At 31.1% G+C, this 18,708-nt stretch overlaps 1 protein-coding gene across 7 annotated transcripts; it reads left to right on the forward strand.

Moving 5' to 3' along the window:
- The first annotated feature begins 5,808 nt into the window (after window positions 1-5,808).
- Window positions 5,809-17,842, forward strand: LOC108569174 (voltage-dependent L-type calcium channel subunit beta-2). 7 transcript variants are annotated; one of them, XM_017930630.1, is made up of 11 exons: window positions 8,931-9,700; window positions 11,381-11,398; window positions 12,378-12,467; window positions 14,014-14,133; window positions 14,209-14,425; window positions 15,435-15,666; window positions 15,743-16,007; window positions 16,076-16,243; window positions 16,302-16,410; window positions 16,509-16,550; window positions 17,610-17,842. In XM_017930630.1, exons 1-11 carry the CDS (start codon window positions 9,647-9,649, stop codon window positions 17,828-17,830), a joined length of 1,536 nt encoding a protein of 511 aa, XP_017786119.1. In that variant the 5' UTR covers window positions 8,931-9,646; the 3' UTR covers window positions 17,831-17,842. The 7 variants fall into 7 exon arrangements, with proteins under 7 accessions (XP_017786123.1, XP_017786116.1, XP_017786119.1 ...); XM_017930632.1 differs by lacking the exon at window positions 11,381-11,398 and adding an exon at window positions 12,005-12,043 and having other exon boundaries at window positions 9,682-9,700; window positions 12,351-12,467; XM_017930634.1 differs by lacking the exons at window positions 8,931-9,700; window positions 11,381-11,398 and adding an exon at window positions 5,809-5,826 and having other exon boundaries at window positions 12,351-12,467.
- The last annotated feature ends 866 nt before the right edge of the window (window positions 17,843-18,708 follow it).

The following is an 18,708-nucleotide window of genomic DNA, read 5'->3' on the forward strand; positions in this document are numbered from 1 at the left end:
GAACATCCGCATCGATCCATCTCTGAAACAATGGAGAAACTTCGGTATAGACTTTATGCACTCAAGCAGCAAATATTTAATTATTTATGAAAGCAACGACTCGATATACTCAATTAATAGGATTTAGGAAGCAGGCAGAAAATGTTCTCTTCATTTCATTAAACTAATTTTCTCCATTTTATTAATAATTATATTATTTGTATATTGACTAAGGGTACTGATCAAGTTTTACTTCTTAACTTTTCTTTTTTCTGAATTCAGATTTTTTAATAATAATAATAATTTATTGGCCAAACATTAATACATAAGAAGAAGAAGAAGAAAAAAGCACAATTTATACATAAATAAATTTTAACATATAATAAAAATATATATCAATAGGCTGGCCAAAGGGCTATCGACCGAGGTCTTTCCACCATAATTAATATAACAAATACTAATTTTTGCTAATAAAGCTGGCCAAAGATGAAATAATATTTTGCATGATATAAATTCATATGAAGTACAACAAAAGCTATAATTTTATTATAAAAAAAATATATATTAATAGGCTGGCCAAAGGGCTATCGACCGAGGTCTTTCCGCCCGGGAACATAAACTTTATTATGAAATAATATCAGTATTATAATAATAATATACAATGAACAACAGAAAAATAAGGGAAAAAAAACTGGAGTTAACAATTGTTTCGAATTCGGAGATGATTTCTGGAGAAGGATCCGGATTTTAGGAAATGAAGGAGTGAAGACTTGAGTTAACAATGGTTCCGGGGAACAGGGAACATGGAATGTTATTTTTAATTATATAGGATTTAATAAGGTGGGATTTAGGGTGAAAGGAATTTATGATGGAATATAAGAAACGGAGGCTGCCAGATTTTTTATCGGTATATATACAATTTGTTAAGTTTGCTAGAAAAGTGTCTATCAACTATAAAGTCCTACAATACTGTGGTTTGTTTATGATTATGGTTTTATTGATTTAGAAATCAATACATTAAAGTTGGATATGTTTGTTGATCTGGTTTGTTTTTGAGTAAGTAAATCATCTATAAAGTTATTGGTCACGCATTTAACCGCTTAATTGTGTGATATGGTCAAGCGGAACTTAATAAATAAGTTACTATAATTTCTAATCTGGAAAGATAATAATTTTGTAAATCTTAATCGTCGATAGAATTTGATTAAGTGGGATAGAGTAATTAAGTGAAATTTGGTATGAATATCGTTGATAGATGTGTGCTACTGTCTTCCTTTTCACACGGCAATTGAATGAATATACATTAATTAGTTTTCAACAAAATTGAGTAAATGCTTTGAGAATTCTGACGGATTGACGTTAGGTGACGGATGAGCAGAAACGAATCTGACCTTTAAACCCATCCGTTTCGATAAATTGAAAATTGAAATCGAAGCTAAAGCGATTTTTCCTCTAGGTTTCGGGTTACTTATTTGTTCTTTCTTCGTCGACCTGTTTTAAATACACCGCTTGACGCATGTGCATGTACGTTTTTATATATATATGTGCATGTCTATATGTGTTTGTATATATGAAAGCCATTAAATAAAATAAAACACGGTATGCATAATTTATGTAATTATTTCTCTGAGTACAGCCTAAATGTCGAGAACCTGTTCCTAATCAAAATTCAGGTAATAATGGTCAATCTATACACATACCTGTGGGTTGATGTGAATTGCGTCAACTCGTTTTACTTTGTCTAAATATCTCCGATCTGAGCTACTCCTCTCTCATTCTCTTTACCACCACCAAAAAAAAACCAAGACGGAGAGGCGAATATTGTTCATGTCTCTTCGCCTTCTTCCTCTCTCGACATACGTGGATTTAATACACTGTTGTAATCAGAACAACAAGAATGCACGAGAGAGAGAGATAGAAGTGAATAGATAATCACCAAATGGTATACGATCATGAATCGAGTAATTGGATTCGACTCGCGTTTTCCGCTCCACATTTTTTCTACGTCCATCAGTTTATTTAGAATTACTCAAATTAAAATACCACTTACCGGATACAGCGTTTCTAAAGCGATACAGGATCCAGAGCAACGTAAGAAGTAGTATGAGAAGAAGAAAAAAAAACTATATGTAGAAGAAACAATTTCATCATTCAGCTTTATTGATTTGATCTGTACAGCTTAAATAAGCACATCGTTTATATTTGACTGTTGTCTAAATATTAGCACCGAGCGTTTGTGTGTACAAAATTAGTTATAAATATTCGTGCAATCCGATTTTTTTTTCTTGTTCTATTCATTTTAGTCGTCATAACAAAAGCCCCGGATTATTACACAAATAAATACGCAGAGTGTACAATAAATTTGTTCGGCTTTCTTCCTTCTCTTGCATTAGATCAGTTGGTTGCGCGCCTTCAGGATTTTCGTGTGGGCCGAAATCCGAAGATGCTTATTGCGCAAAAGAATTGTAGATTCCCCTACGCAAACGCATACAAAAATACACGCAGATAAATTACGTACGCATACAGATGAAAAAAAAAACAAGAAGAAGGCGATGGAAAAAAATACGAAGAACACATGCGTGGCGTTGCGAAAGACGCGCATTCTATTTTACGCTAACATTTATTTATTTTCCAGCTTATTAAAACGTAAATATAACGAATCTTTTGGACCACTTCAAAGCATTGCAGTTTTATATACGATGAACGTAATTTGTCAACTTGGAAAATTTTTGACCTCGGACAAATTACGCGTGAGATATTTTTAAATATATTTGGTTCTATGCTTGAATGAAGAAAGTATTGTTCGAATCGGTATGATGAGGCTGTCGCGAAGATTGATTAGTATATATACAGAAATGCTTGTCCAATATCTTTCTCTATTCATGTCCCGTTGTTACACAACTAAAATCGGTACTTTTCTCCACCTTACCTATTTAGTGATCTTTTAATGTAAAAAACATGTAAATATTGCGGAGCTCGAACTTTCGTAAAAACTAAAAAATTCCGTTGCCTTGTCTTCTTTTAAATAAAATATGTTACATCTCTTCGTAACCGTACATAATCATAAGGTAATTTTCATTAAAGCAGTGGCGTGCTTCACTTTGCATTTATAGTCATACGTTTTATTTTTGTGTATTTTAATTTCCTACGTGCGCATTTCGGGTATTATTAATTGAATTTCATAACCAAATTTATTGCCCGGACGCCGCGTTCCTGCGGCAAAAGAAGAAAGTCTGAAGGAATTAAAATATTTTGTTACTTTATTAATGTTCATTTTATTCCACAAACTTACCTTTATTGCTTCACCTTAATATTCTTCCTCATATTCCATTCAATAGTTATTTCATTTATAATAAAAAAAATATAATCTTCAACGTTTTTTCTTTAAAGTTGTTCGGATCATTAAAATGAAACAATAATGAACATAATTCTAATAATTGAATACAGAGAAAATCTAATTTTATTTATAAATATAAATTTTTAAATGAAAAATAAAAATTCTAAACAAATTTCTTTCTTAATTTTTCTCACAAATTTGTATATATTTAATAGCAAATTGTTTATCTCTTATTATTTACTAACAATTGTTTTATATTAATTTATAAATAATTTGCGCAATTTTCTTCTGTACAAATCATAGGATACGTTAATCAAATCTGAAGTACTCATTGGATTTAAGTACTTAATTAAGTTATTTTTGGTGAGCATATAAGATGTTCGATCAAATGAGAAACTATAACTCAATTATGACGTCTACATAATTTTCCCATTACGGATTTATGGAGCAGTTAAAATCAATACGTAGATGCTCCACATGCATTTGGATGTAATTAACAATAATACATTCACATTTCATTCCATTCTATTTATAACTACAACTTATACACATTTCTCTAATAAAAAAAATCTGTTATGCAATTACAGAACTAAATAACTTAGACAAAGATTTAGTAAATATATAAAATTTTATGTTTGTGGTAATATAAATAAATCTGTCATAATTTTATTATTATAAATGCATATATAATTAATATGCACATAAATGTCCGTGAATAAACATTGTTTCAATTAAATCGTGTAATTACTGATTCGTTGTTTATCCGCTTAATTGCAAATAATCGTTGTTTTTACGTATAGCTGAAATTTATTGGTCTGCTTGTACTATTAAGTGGCCTTGCGGAGTTTTTAAATTACGATTTGGATAATATCTAATTATTATTCTTCGAAAACTTGTTATTATTTTTTACTTGTAGAATTCGTATTATTCATTAAACGATATACTTTAACTCAATATTAAATTTATTTATAATAGGTGAAGTAAAAAGTTCTGAGCGTTTTTCGTTACATGGCTTTAGTGAGCCATATCGCACAATGTATACGTTGCATCTTGTCATTCTATACTGCGACTTAAAGGCGACATAACGCTTTAAAAAAAAGTTATTTGACAGTTTTGTGTTTAGTGAATCCAGTTGTGTGTTTGAGGGTTCCGAAATGGAGGTAAAAATGAGAAAATTTGATATATTTTTCAAATTCAAATTGGTGTTGTTTATGAACCCAATGCAGTATCGAATGCAAGAGTGAAGCAAGACGTCGAATATGGGACATTTCTTGTATCGTCGAAAATGTTGATAAAATCATTGAAATCGTCAACCTGCATACACTTATTCCATTGCCTAGGAACTGAAGATTAGCCAAAAAAACCGTTTTGAACTATTTGCATAAAGCTGGTCTTAAGAAGAAGCTAGATGTATGGGACAAAACGCTCAGAACTATTTACTTCTCCCAATATATTACGAATTTCAGGAAAGAATGTCAAATGTGGGTATTTTTACAGTTACAAATGAATACTATACCTTTACACTTACATTACTCAATAGAAATCGAATAATAAATTCATGAATGAGATGTGATTGGTATGTCGTAATTCTAAAGTAACATGGACATTTTTTTTAAATTTATTTTAACTCGTGTTATTAGTTTTATTGCAGGTGCATAGAGAATTACAAAGTCGCCGATTTTCAAAAGCCGCATATTAAATTATTCGAATACGATTAAGAATTATTACTAATTTAGATAATTGCTGATTCATTCAAATGGGATTATGAGCAAATGTCATAAACTTGTAAACTAATGTCACAGCAAAATGTCATGCACAAAAAAAAACGTACAACCGTGCAATTTTCACTTAATTATAATAAACATTTTAAAAATGTATACGTTAATATAACCAAAAGATTTTTTTACTAAAGTAACCTTTCAAACAAAAAAAATGTATTCATCATAAAGTTAAGTACAAATATATAAAATTTCATATACTTCTTTAGATTGGTTTAATTGTTTCATTACTTAATACAATTAACAATTACTCGATTACCTCGATATCTAAATTTAAACATATTTTATTAAAGAAAACAAACTATTTTTCAATAATTGACTTTATTGTTGTAATAATATATTTTTGAACAATAGGATTGATATAGGCAACTTATCGTACATATAAATATATATGCCACTAATATATATTATTGTATACCACAGTTATATAATAAATTATAAATATTATTGCTGAAGAAATCACAATGTTTTTATGTATTATCTATGTTTTAAAATTCTATGAAATAAATATAGGGAAAAAGATCATAGTTGTAGAATGAAAACAATATTGTTTATTAAATATAGTCAAATAATTTATTTTTGTTTACAAAAAGTAAAATTGTTTTGTGTTTGTAGAAAAAAATGTGATAATACAAATAAAATTGGCGATGTGTAAATTTAATATCAGTCTTGGTGGGTCTGTGAGCAAATGGAAGATTATTGTTAATATTATATAGAATATGGAGTTAAATGGTACGTAGCTAATATTTATCTTTGTAATTGAATTATAACTGAATATGTGAGGCATGGAGCTATTGCATATTCATAGACTATCCAAGTACCACGCAATAAAGAAAATTGAATCAGTTTAAGGCCGTTTTACGAGCCAATCCGTCCGTATTAGATATTTTTTTTGAATGGAGTCGTTTTAATGTTAATAGTCGGCAATAAAGAAAGCGATTCGCAAGGATGAGACAATATAAAATTCATATATAGGATCCGATCCTGCCATCTAACGGTGCGCGCTCCGAATTCGAAGCGCACGAAATCAGCGTATTTAATTTAATTTACTCCAGTTTATCCATTACTTTTTTACACTTAGGATGTTAATCATCACCAAATTTTAAATATTTTCAACAATAAAATATTAGTAACTATAAAAGTGCGGTAATCAAATATAAATATGTCATAATGACAGAAAATAAATGTTATTTTTAGCAACACTTCTGGGCGCACCATGAGCTTGCTTAGAAATCTAATTCCATTCCGTACTTAAGTCGGGCCAAAAGTTGTGATGTGCGCTTTCAAACAAATAAATACATAATAATTAAAATTTATAAACTTTTCGATGGATTTTTTCTCTCTTCATCGTCAGTTCGTTTAGTGAATTTCGAGTGTTTTCTGCAATGGCCACAATCGACTGCTCCAATTTGTAGCGTATTGCGAAGGACTTAATACAGATTTAGTTAAAATGCATCGGAGGCCGCACCATCATCCCCATAAAAAGAATGTCCGCGCCTATATACCTTTTGGAAGAAATCGAAGGGTAAATTTTGAGTTTTCAATTGGGGTTTCCGAGTTTGCGTTATGATAGGTTAAGTCTTGTGGTGTTATTAATAGCGAGACTAGCTGAACATTCCCTCAAGGAAAAATGAATGAAAATAATAAAGCAGTTTTTGATATAACCAATATTCATTAATCGTCTATTTTCAGTATTCGAAAATCATGTTATCACCTGACATTACACCTGATTGCCAAATAAAACAGTTTTAATACGATTTTGGTTTTATTGTAATTGTTTACTGATTTCTTATTAATATTAACCAATTCTATTATTTCATTGTTTTTTTTTTTGTAAAATAAAACATTACGTTCACAAAGATGTGAAACAGAAGGGAAGTGAGCGATGCTTATTTGGTTGCAGCTGTGTCTTACTTAGAACGCTAACATTATTTTTTTTATTGAGTCACATCCTCTGTCTTTATACAAGGCCTTACGAAAATAGACAGTTTTATCATTGAAAATATTAAATAAAAATACGAAAGAACGTTGGTGCCTTTGCAAAAGCTTTACTTCGAATATTTTAAAATAACAAGGTTATTTTTGAATGTGACACTGTTTGATTTGGACGAATTATTTACTTAACTAAATATAAAATCAAAATAATCATTATTTACATTATATACAGTAAATTTAAGAAATTGTTATTAACAAATTCATTTTTCAAAATAAACAATTTATTAATTTTAGTTTATGGTTAATAGAATTAATGATAATAAATAGTAAAGTTGATGGTTCTCTTCATTTGAATTCTACTTTTAACTAGTTGTAAGGAATTTAAAATTATAAAAAAAAGGAAATTGCTAACCTACATGAATGTAAAATTAAAGTTATTAGCTTACTTTTAATGTTTCTATTGAACAAATAAGCAATTTAGGCAGTCTAATCGTATTTCAATTAGCCTTTTGTTATATAATTAATTAACGAATATTTCAAACGTTTAAAGTTATTAAAGTTGCATACCCTCTTTCATTACAATAATTAAACATGTATAAGGTATTGCATACACTTATTATATCAGTGGTGTTTATTTGAATACAAAAATATCTACATTTATTTAACTATATTAAAACCTGTTAGAAAATAACCCCAATACACTAGATATGAATTTATGAGACTATAGTGAAACCCTTATAGATCTCCCTTATAGATTTTAAAATTAGAAGAATGTTTTTAGTTATATGTTTTTATTGTTAAAATAAATATTTGTATTATATTAGGCAATTTGGAAGGTTTTTAATAGGAAAGTATTCCGTTCAGTGTTATATTTTGTTACAGTTTTAAAACTATTTACTCGATTCCAGCATGTGGCAGATTGTAATTAAAAAATTAACACTCTAATTTCAATGCAATTACATACACTTCCAGTAAACAAAACAAAAATTTAGATACTGTAATTGAAATAATATTTTAATTCATAAAACAAAAATAAATCTAAGTGAATTCAAGTTTATCACGTGTTATGGTAAAATTTCTTGTTGTAAATAAAAATCTTAATTTGTATTGTATTTTTTTAATGTCTGCAAGTCTTAATGAAAAGGAATTAATGTCAAATTGAGAAAGTTTAATAATGACTTAATTGAATATTTAAAAACATACATAAATAATGGACTCAATTCAATTTTAAACACAGATTAATTTAATTTAAATTTACATACCCGGCGCATCCACAACAATTAACAAAATTTTGTAGATAACTGCAAATTACTATCTTATTAAGTTTTATTAATGTTTGTATAACTACTTGGCAAGTACTTTGATTTGTCTAAATTTAGTTGGAACTTATTTATTAACCTAATAACAGAAATAATTTATTTTTTAAATAGGTCTTTTTATAATTAAACTAAGACTAATAGTCGTTTAATTAATTGATTTATGTATTTCAAGTTAATAAAAATTACATGTATTTATAAATTATGTAGATATGTGATTAAAATACATTTGAAAAGTTCATATTTTTATTAATTATCATTATATTAGCATTACAACTTAAACAATTGTAAAACAATAATAAAATGTATTGAAAGACGCACATTTTTGACTTGAAGATATTAATTTATTATGTAATAAATTTGTTAGAATATAAAAGTTTTATGTATTTTTATTTACTAATTGAACGATAATATTTATATAATAGTTAATCGTGTATCTGTCAATAACTGAAACTATTTTTGTGAAGCAATCACTTATTCTAGTCGATATTTACAAATTACTAGAAATTGATGAAATTGCCAAAGTTCAAATAGTGCTGATTTTTTAAAATGAAACAGGTGATTCATTGCCATTCATAAAATCGAATGACTTGAATGTTGAGTTACGTTACATGTGAAGCAGTATTAGTTCATTCATTGAATTAAATTGAATCTGTAAATGAAAAGTTGTTTTTTACTTTGAAGCAAAGTGCGTAAGAAATGCGTAAAGAAAGTGCGTAAATAAGGAGTGCGTGCGTTGACGTGAGGTCAAAAATACTTGAGGATGAATGCGTGGTACGAGACAGGAGATGTATAGATATACGCATAGAGAGTGTGAGAAAGAGAGTAGATACAGGACAAACAGTACAGAGTCGGTGGTTTCGAATCAATACCGACGCCTGCGTCGAGCAGCGCTCAAACCCCACCTCGACTTCGATGTCTGTACATTCCGCATCAGAAGCCGCAACGTCGGGACGAGGCGTCGAGACGCCGTGTGGAAATTCGCCGCCGATTGTACACCCCTAGCGGCGCTTTTCCGCATTAACCCCACATACATGTTACCGAGCAAAACATACACACACACATTTTCCCCCATTCATCGAACGTCCCCACATTTTAAACCCAGTATTTTAAGTGTTCTGTGCTTCATTCGGACCAAAAAAAAAAACTCGCCCCGATGTGCCTACGACCAAGCCGACAGCGCCTTTAATTTATGATACTTAGAGTAGAAGAAGACAACTGCACTGCCAAATAAAAGTCCGGTGGACCGAACTAGCTGGAAACCGGGCAATCCCTAAAATTCCAGTAGGCTATGTCGCAATATGATATCCTACAACAGTTATAACAATCAGGGATACAATAAGCTTTTCACCCAGGTGAGAATACATTTAAATAAAACAGTACTGTTAAGGTGGCCGAACGCGCCTTCTCAGAAGCAAATGGCTTGAGTCATTACCGGCTAATTAATCTAATACTATCTCTCTCTTTACTCTCCCACATATACAAACTACATACAAGATATATATATATATATATACACTAAATGTATATTGAATCCAATAAATTTACTCGCGCAGTGAAGCCATGAACTGGACCGGATTCTGGAGTCCGTAACCTGATTTCCCAGAGGATATTCAACCCTGGTCATTTCCTTCGCTGCTGGCTTTATCTGTGCTTACCTTTTATTTTCCACAGACCGAATTCGAAACGCAATCATTTGGAAACTAATTGACCGAAACCTTCCATCGAACAAATCATTATCTAATTATCTTAATTGACGATTGCGCAATAATCGCTCGATTATTCAAATTGCTTCTTTCATTTAGAAAATGGTTACTCTTCCACACGAGATGAACAAAAGATTAATTTATTATTCCAGTTTACACTCACGCATATTTATCAAAACTGTTATTAATTACGTCCATTAGATTAAATATAGTTATCATTATGAAACGAAGAATATGTTTATTCGAACTACGAAAATTCGCACAACGTTATTTTGCTATGCTAAACATTACGAATCGATTTTATACAGTTTCTGTTTAAAGTAATGCGTTGAAAAGCTGTGTTTAAAGACCATTAGGAATTCCAAGCATTTCTATGCATCACATATATTATATAAACAAAAATTTAATTTCACTCAATTTTATCCATCAAAAATTTACATTATAATACTTCTCAATGGGGTTAATTTACTTTATATTTTTGTAAAAATAGTAAAATTAATTCCGGTTTCTATATTTGTTTACTCGATGCAATTTATAGAGTATTCGTTTACTTTCTTTGGGACCGCTGTTTACACGTGAAATCTGTGTGTACAAATAAAAATTAATTGCCTGCACTATGTTTCCTTTCAAGATAACTTCTTTGAGGTTTCAAGCATGATACATTTTAAAAGGAATTCCGAAAATAATCACATTCTACTTTAATGTCTTCAAAATAAGTAAATACGCTATATGTCTGTCTTTGTTCAATATTCTAAAATAAATTGATATGCAATACTTAATTGCATTTATTATTGTATTTAGTATAGACAAAAACATAATTTTATTTAAAACATTTTATCTCACGAAGGAAAAGTTAAAGAAAAATTATTAGTTAACCATTGATTTGTAGAAAATTCACATGAAAATCGATTGAATAATTCATTATGTATTAGGGAAATTAGTGCAGCTGCTGAGGAGTTGGTATTTTATAAATAGAAAATTAATAAAGTGCATGCATGCATTTGAATAAATTATGGAAATTGCATTGCATCTAACGAGGTCGATGTTTATTCATTTCAAACTGCACCTTTTTAGAATGATAATATTCACTGTTTCCTTAATTTTGTCACAATTTCAATTTATACACAAGAAAGCAATTGTAATTAAATGAATTTTAATAAGTATTTAAAAAAAACGACTACGCGAATGTCTATGTTTGTTATAAGAAGTTCTGGCTTATAAATATTTTTGATCTTTTCCCGGATGTTACGTTACATGTTTTGTTGCTAATGTTTGCTTATGCTCGTGCTTTGAACTAACATTTAAAATGTTTTTTTTTTGTCGGGGCAGGAAAACTTCGCTCGATTTGTAAGTAAATAAAATGAAACTGAAAGAACCATGATTATTTCCTGTAGTGTGTAACTTAACACCATTACTGAAAATACCTTCTAATAGATAATCAATAACGAATGAAACTTATCTACTTGTGTTTATATATTTCGTAATATTTCTATTTTGATATATATATATTACATGTTAAGTTCCCTTTTTTATTTACTAATTTATTAATAAAATCTATTTAAGAATTTTCTAATTAATAATTGAAGATATATTTGGTGTATCAACTAGGAAATCAGCGTAAAAGAGATGTTGAAAATTATGAAAATCCAGAAAATTATTTTGGTGCAGAGATTTTGGCACAAATAATTTAGCAATAATTTTGTATCCTTGACAATACCATATATTACTTTCGCTAACAATATATGAGTTGGACCAAATCCAAATCTGTTTTGTCTTTTCCGATTTCCTAAATTGCAATTACGAATTGTTATGATAATTAAACAAAATAATAATTTATGTGCGGCATTGATTCGTTGATTTGTGTTTTTTCCTTTTTATTTACATTGTTATTTTGTTTGTTTCTTTGTATGTCACTGGTTGGCTGATGCCTTGTATATGTCGCATGCTTGCCAGTGGCATCGCAACTAATCTATGTCCAAGTACACTTCTCTGGTAAGAAAATCTTGTTACGACAACTGCAATTAGTAATTCGTGTATTGATTGTTCAGTTAGTGTTGTGATCATTTCCATCATCAACAGAACCATTTCGTCTCACATGAATGCTTGCATAAGTTGGCATGTTGACAGAGCTTCGACATCATTAATCCATTTAGGCATGCGATTTAAATGTGTAAATGTTAATACATGTATTAAACGTAGGGTTCATTTATTGTCGTATTTGTAAGGAGTAATCCTTGTATGTGCACCGATGATTGTCGTTTGGTACAACTTCTAAATGTTTTCGTTGCGGGTTTTACAGGGCTCAGCTGACTCTAACTACTCACAGCCATCCTCGGATCTATCGCTGGACGAGGAGAAGGAGACCATCCGCAGGGAGAAGGAGCGTCAGGCCCTTAGCCAGCTCGAAAAAGCGAGGGTACGTTCACTTCTTCTTTTAACCTTGTTTTCCGAACATCTAATCCTGCTAAGGCGATGGCGCCATCTGTCTAAATATAGAATACAAAGGGGCGGATTGATTATCGAACCGTAATAAATAATTAGAGCCGAAGGAGGGAATCTGTTTTTCACTAGACGCACCAACTGCAAATAGGTCACCCGTGGAATAATACACCGTGTGACGTATTTCCAGGAGGATAACTGACTTTGTAAATATGTAATCATGATTTTGCTGCGCGTGTTCATGTACTTCTCATAGCTGTGCATTGTATAAAGCATTAAACAAATGGAAGTAAATATAGTAGTTACGTGTTCGAACCTAACGTGTCAGGCCTTTGCACCAAATCACGCTAATAAACAATCAGCGTGAAACAAGTATAGAAGTTCTTTCTCCGATACTCTTGTTTTCTTCGTCGCTCTGCTTTTAGAACACATTCCATACGACCTCAATTACTATTTTATTATTAGCCAAACAAACCAAATTTCTTCCAAACAATAACAAAAAATATTATATCATGATATTGTTAGATTTTTTAAAAATATCTTTCATAGTTTACTATATCGTACTTTATGGAATTGATTTTTGTAATATAAACTATTTATTCTACATGAAATATGTTCAATAAGAATCATATCAAAATCACTTCTATAAAAATAATACAAAATCATTAATTATTCTTAATATTATACGAAATTAATATACATTATGCATTTTTCTTTTTAATAAAATAAAAAAGAAAAATGCATATTTTTATCAATGACAATTATAATTAATTAATTTAACACAACAATTGTCATAAACAATATATTATAAATCTAATAATTATAATTTATTGATCACAATAGAGAAAAACATAACTTACATTCAATTCTAACATTGAATGTAAGTTATGTTTTTTTTTTTAATATTATACTTCTACTTTACTGTCGCATTTTTAAATTACACAAGGATACAATAAAAAAAATTGCATATTTTTGAGAACCATATTAATTATATATAATGCAAATTTATATTTCATTATAATTTGAAGCCTAATTCTATGTGAAATTTATATTTTATTGTTATATTTTGTAGACAAATATTTAATTATTATATAAATAACAAAATTTAATAAATATACTATATATTAGAAGTAATATTGTGTCCTTTTGTAAGTTTGAGAAGTAAAATACAGAATTTCTATTTTAACGTTGATTAGAGTTGGATAGAAGTGAAGTAGCAAATGGCGATGACTATATGGTGCTTTGTATGCAACGAATTACATTGTGTTAGTTTGCAAATGAACGGTGTTATTTTTATACCGTTTTAGTGCAGCATTAATGTAAACGAAGTGTGAAATAAGATTATGTCTGGCCCCGAATGCCAAACACAAATGTAAGCGGTTTAATGAGATTTAGGTACAAATATAACTGCTCCACTTAGTTAACACGTGTAAATGTTATTGTTATTGTATTTACAATGGGGAAAGCAGTCCGTCTGTAAACTGTTAGATATGAATTAGCTAGAATCCATTTTGAAATTGCAGACGAAGCCGGTAGCATTCGCTGTAAGAACGAACGTCGCCTACGATGGTTCCGTTGACGATGATTCCCCGGTCCATGGATACGCTATTTCCTTTGATATAAGAGATTTTCTTCATATAAAAGTACGTATTATAAATACAAGGAATTTATTTTGTTTTGGAGATTAAATGATAACTGCGTTTACGTTATTTTTTCAGGAGAAGTACGATAACAATTGGTGGATCGGAAGATTGGTGAAGGAAGGCTGTGACGTTGGTTTCATACCATCTCCTGTGAAGCTCGAGCATCTTCGTCAACAGCAGACCACTCAGACGAGGACGACTAAGTTGTATTCGAACAAACCGACGAGCTCGAGCTCAAATATCGGGGCTACTGGTAACAATGTTTCCAGAGGTAGCACCCCTCCTACGCCCGGTATGTCCTTTCCACGCCACACTCGTGGATTTTTTTTTCATAAGAAAAGAAATGATTTTTGATTTTTTTTTCTAACGTTTTTGTTTTTACGTCGAAACCCTTGTATCTTTTCGTGATCCAAAGAAATAAGGAAGATTGTTCTCTGGTACAGTTATTGCATATTTCATTACCAACTTTCAATACCATACACAAACAAGTACATTTATTTCTTATAAATAAATACATTTATAATTTATCAGTTAGAACATTAAAGTATATTATTATTATAATTGGAATTGAATGATAAACATGAAACATATATACATCATTGAGAAATGAATATTTCTTGCTTATTTCTATATTTTAAAACTTGCTGTAAATATGTTATATTGACTTTCTTCTTTCTACATTTTACTTTTTTATTTTTACATCAAAACCCTCTATATTTTAGTGAACCAAAGAAATAAGAAGATTGTTCTCTGGTAAAGTTTTTGCAAATTAATGTAATAATTAAAGTCACACATTTAAGAATTGAAGTTAAATGAGAAACAAAAAATACATGAAACATACATACATGATTGCAAAATATGTTTTTGAGACAGGAATATTTCTTGCTTATTTCTTTATGTTATGTTTTTCCGTAATTAATGTACGTGTTTTATTTTTACTATTATTTTGTGACTTGCTGTAAATAACGGGATTTTGTATAAATTCTTCCTATTTTTGTTTACTTTATTAATGCTGCACGGATACATATTTTATTCATTTTTTTTTAATACAAAATTATACAACGTGATAAGTATCACAATTCTGCTAACTACGTCCAAATCCGCTGTCCAAAAAAATAATAAGTCTTACTCCCTAACATCCTATACTCTCTTCTCCTGACAACTTGGTAGTTAAGTAGAATAGTGATTGATTATAGTAAATAGTCTCTAGCGCAATTAGGTTAGAGGATAAACGTTTATGCATGGATGAAATGGTGGAATGTATTGTTCGAATATTGATGTGTATGTTTTATTGTGTTTAGGTGACGAGACGGATTCCGTGGGTAATCCACGATCTGCAAAATCCCTCACGACGCCACCGGCAAAGGAAAAGAAGAAACCCTTTTTCAAGAAACAAGAAGCCATGGCTCCATACGATGTAGTGCCTTCGATGAGGCCTGTCGTCCTCGTCGGTCCTTCGTTGAAGGGCTACGAGGTCACGGATATGATGCAGAAAGCTCTCTTCGATTTTCTCAAACATAGGTTTGAGGGAAAGTGAGTGGAAACTTCATCGCCCCCTTTTTAATTTCTGATTTATGATATAACATGACGACTTCCGTTCCGGTTTCAGGATAATAATTACGAGAGTGATGGCTGATATATCCTTGGCAAAGCGTTCGCTTTTGAATAACCCTTCGAAGCGGGCGATTATAGAACGCACGAACACACGGACGAGTTGCTTGGCCGAGGTCCAAAATGAAATCGAAAGGATTTTCGAGTTGGCTAGGACCCTGCAGCTCGTCGTTTTAGATTGTGATACAATTAATCATCCCTCGCAGCTCGCCAAAACGTCACTGGCTCCAACCATAGTTTACCTTAAAATTACTAGTCCAAAAGTAAATAATAACAGACTGACGATAGGATAAAGTGCAAAGAATTAATGTTTTTTGTTGACGTTTCTCAGGTTCTTCAAAGATTGATCAAATCGCGAGGAAAGACGCAAACTAGGCATCTAAATGTACAAATGGTGGCCTCGGAAAAATTAACCCAATGTCCACAAGATATGTTCGATGTTGTTCTGGATGAGAACCAGTTGGAGGATGCTTGTGAACATATCGCCGGTTATTTAGAAGTAACTTGAAAACTCAACCAATTTCAGGAAATGGGAATAATATTTTAATTAATTACAGGCCTATTGGAAAGCAACGCATCCTGAAGTTGTTTCTAACGTTCCGAGACCTATTGGAAATTCTCCTCAAGCTTCTCCCAGCGGTGAACCCGGAAGACCAACCCTGCCAGGTAATAATGATGTGTTCATTTAATAACTAATTATCGAGTCACGAGTATATGAACATCTTAATAAGTATGAATGTGTTCTACTAACTTCATTTTTGCAGCCCACCACGATGTTTACGGCGGATACGCCCACGATTCTAGAGGTAGTCGTCCTGGTGTTAAATATATTGGATTGCAAAGTTGGGATTCTGTAGATTCTCTAGAGTCACTATCTTTCTTATAGACACACACACACTGCATGCGTTCTGCCATGCATTGAGATTACAAAATATTTATTATATTTATTTTGCATTTGCCAATTTGTTTGCCAAACGGATCCCTCATATTACTTTTTATCTATATATTTAAACTATTTAACATTTACTAATGATACATAACCGTAAGCCTTAATTAATATGAAGGGATGTCGTTTAGATTTAAGGGAATATAATGATTGTACTAAAAAAAAAGATCAACATATGTAACGAGTCAATCCTGAACACAGTATTCTCCTGAGAGTATTTATTCCATTTCGATGTGTTTATATATATTGAAATTGAAAGATGTATGGGTCCAAATAAATATAAAGTTGAATATGCTTGGAGATGATCGTTTGATCACTTTTCGGTTTCTTTGCAGATTTTTCTGGCTCTATGACCCCCATACCGGCCGTACAATAATTATGTAATAGTTTTCGATTTTCATATTTTGTGTTTCTTTGATTTGATGATTTTCATTTATTTTTATATTTACATTTTCCTTTTCATTCTGTTATTTACGATCTGCACGGTTTTCTATTTTCCTAGATGAGTTATATATTAACACGATGCTTTTCTCTTGTTTTTTTCTCGATATCTTATTGCTACGCAACGCACACGCAACGCTTGCGCTTCGAAATTATTGAAATTGAACAAAAAAAAAACACAACTTAAAATAAAAAAAGATGGCGAGGTGGCACCAAGTCCTGGTAAAGTTTGGCGAGCTGGTTCGACTGATCTATTTGCTTAAATTTGCTTCGTTTTGTTTTATAATCTATTATTTTTGTAAGTAAATATTTTGTGATTTGTGACCGTCCAGTGTGTATTTCTTAAATTAAATTTGAAAAATAATTGGTTTATTGCTTTTTTGGGGGTGAGTTTTGATTGGTATTTAATTTTGAAAAATTAGAAAAAAAAAAACGTAGCTAGTGTTTGGTTGTTGGATTAATTTTGTTTTATTGTTAGTGCCATCTTTTCATACGGGACATAATCGAAGTCGGCCCCGTTTGGAAAGAGAGCGCGAATACGATGAGTACACGGATTACGGGGACAGACACAATGCACACATGCAAGGTGAAGATTATAGGGATAGAGGGATGGAGAGGATGTCCAGGGATATGAGAACTAGGGAAGAGGAATACCCGACGCATAAAAGCTCATCAAGACGGGCCTTGAATCCCATCTAGTGGAGGCTTTCTGCGGAGCAGCCCATCGAAGAGGAAGTACTGGAAGAGGAATATTACAAACCGCCATTGCCCATGGAATATAGGGACGAACGAAGACGATACGAGGATCTGGATAGACGAAGAGCAGACTACAGGAGATATGAGGAGAAAGGGCACAGGCAAGAAGGTAGGAACTACAGAAAGGAACTACTCGAACGGTTTGCTGATATGGACTTCGAGGATACGAACGACCGCCATCAACGAGACTACGATTGATGGCTCCACTCCGATGGGAAGTTCCGCAACCCAATTTGATTTTGACTGAAACAGAACTTTAAAGAAAAAAAATAAATCCAATTTTTCAGACCATTTTGGTGCCATATTTGAGTAATAGCTCAATTTTTACTCAATCTTACTTAAAAAAAAAGAATACCTTAGGTGAAAAGAGAACAAACAAAATGAAAATATTCAAGCTTTAAGAATAGCCATATATTAATAAATTTTTAAATTAATTTCTCCCCAAATTAAAACAAACAAACAAACAAATAAGAACGTTCAAGCTGTAAAAATATTTCTGTATTTTATATATATACTGTATCATATAGCTTAAATGAGGAAACTAAAGGAACTGAAAAAGTATATTTCCAAAAAAAAATCGTTGCTCCATCCCCCTCGACGAAAACTTAAAAAATTGAAGACAAAACAACTTCGCTCCCTTCGATCTTCACATCCAATCGATTTTCAATTGCTTAATTTATTTATGATTTTATTTTTGAATTTATATTCGAACTACGTGATATTAATATATAAAGTTTAATGTCATGCATTGACTGAGAGTTAGGAGAATATTTAGAACGTTCAAGTTTGCACTGCTGTTAGAAATTTTACGATAAGTAGAT

Source organism: Nicrophorus vespilloides, unplaced genomic scaffold, assembly GCF_001412225.1.
Source record: "Nicrophorus vespilloides isolate i.1.1-1 unplaced genomic scaffold, Nicve_v1.0, whole genome shotgun sequence".
NCBI classification, from domain to species: Eukaryota; Metazoa; Arthropoda; class Insecta; order Coleoptera; family Silphidae; genus Nicrophorus; species Nicrophorus vespilloides.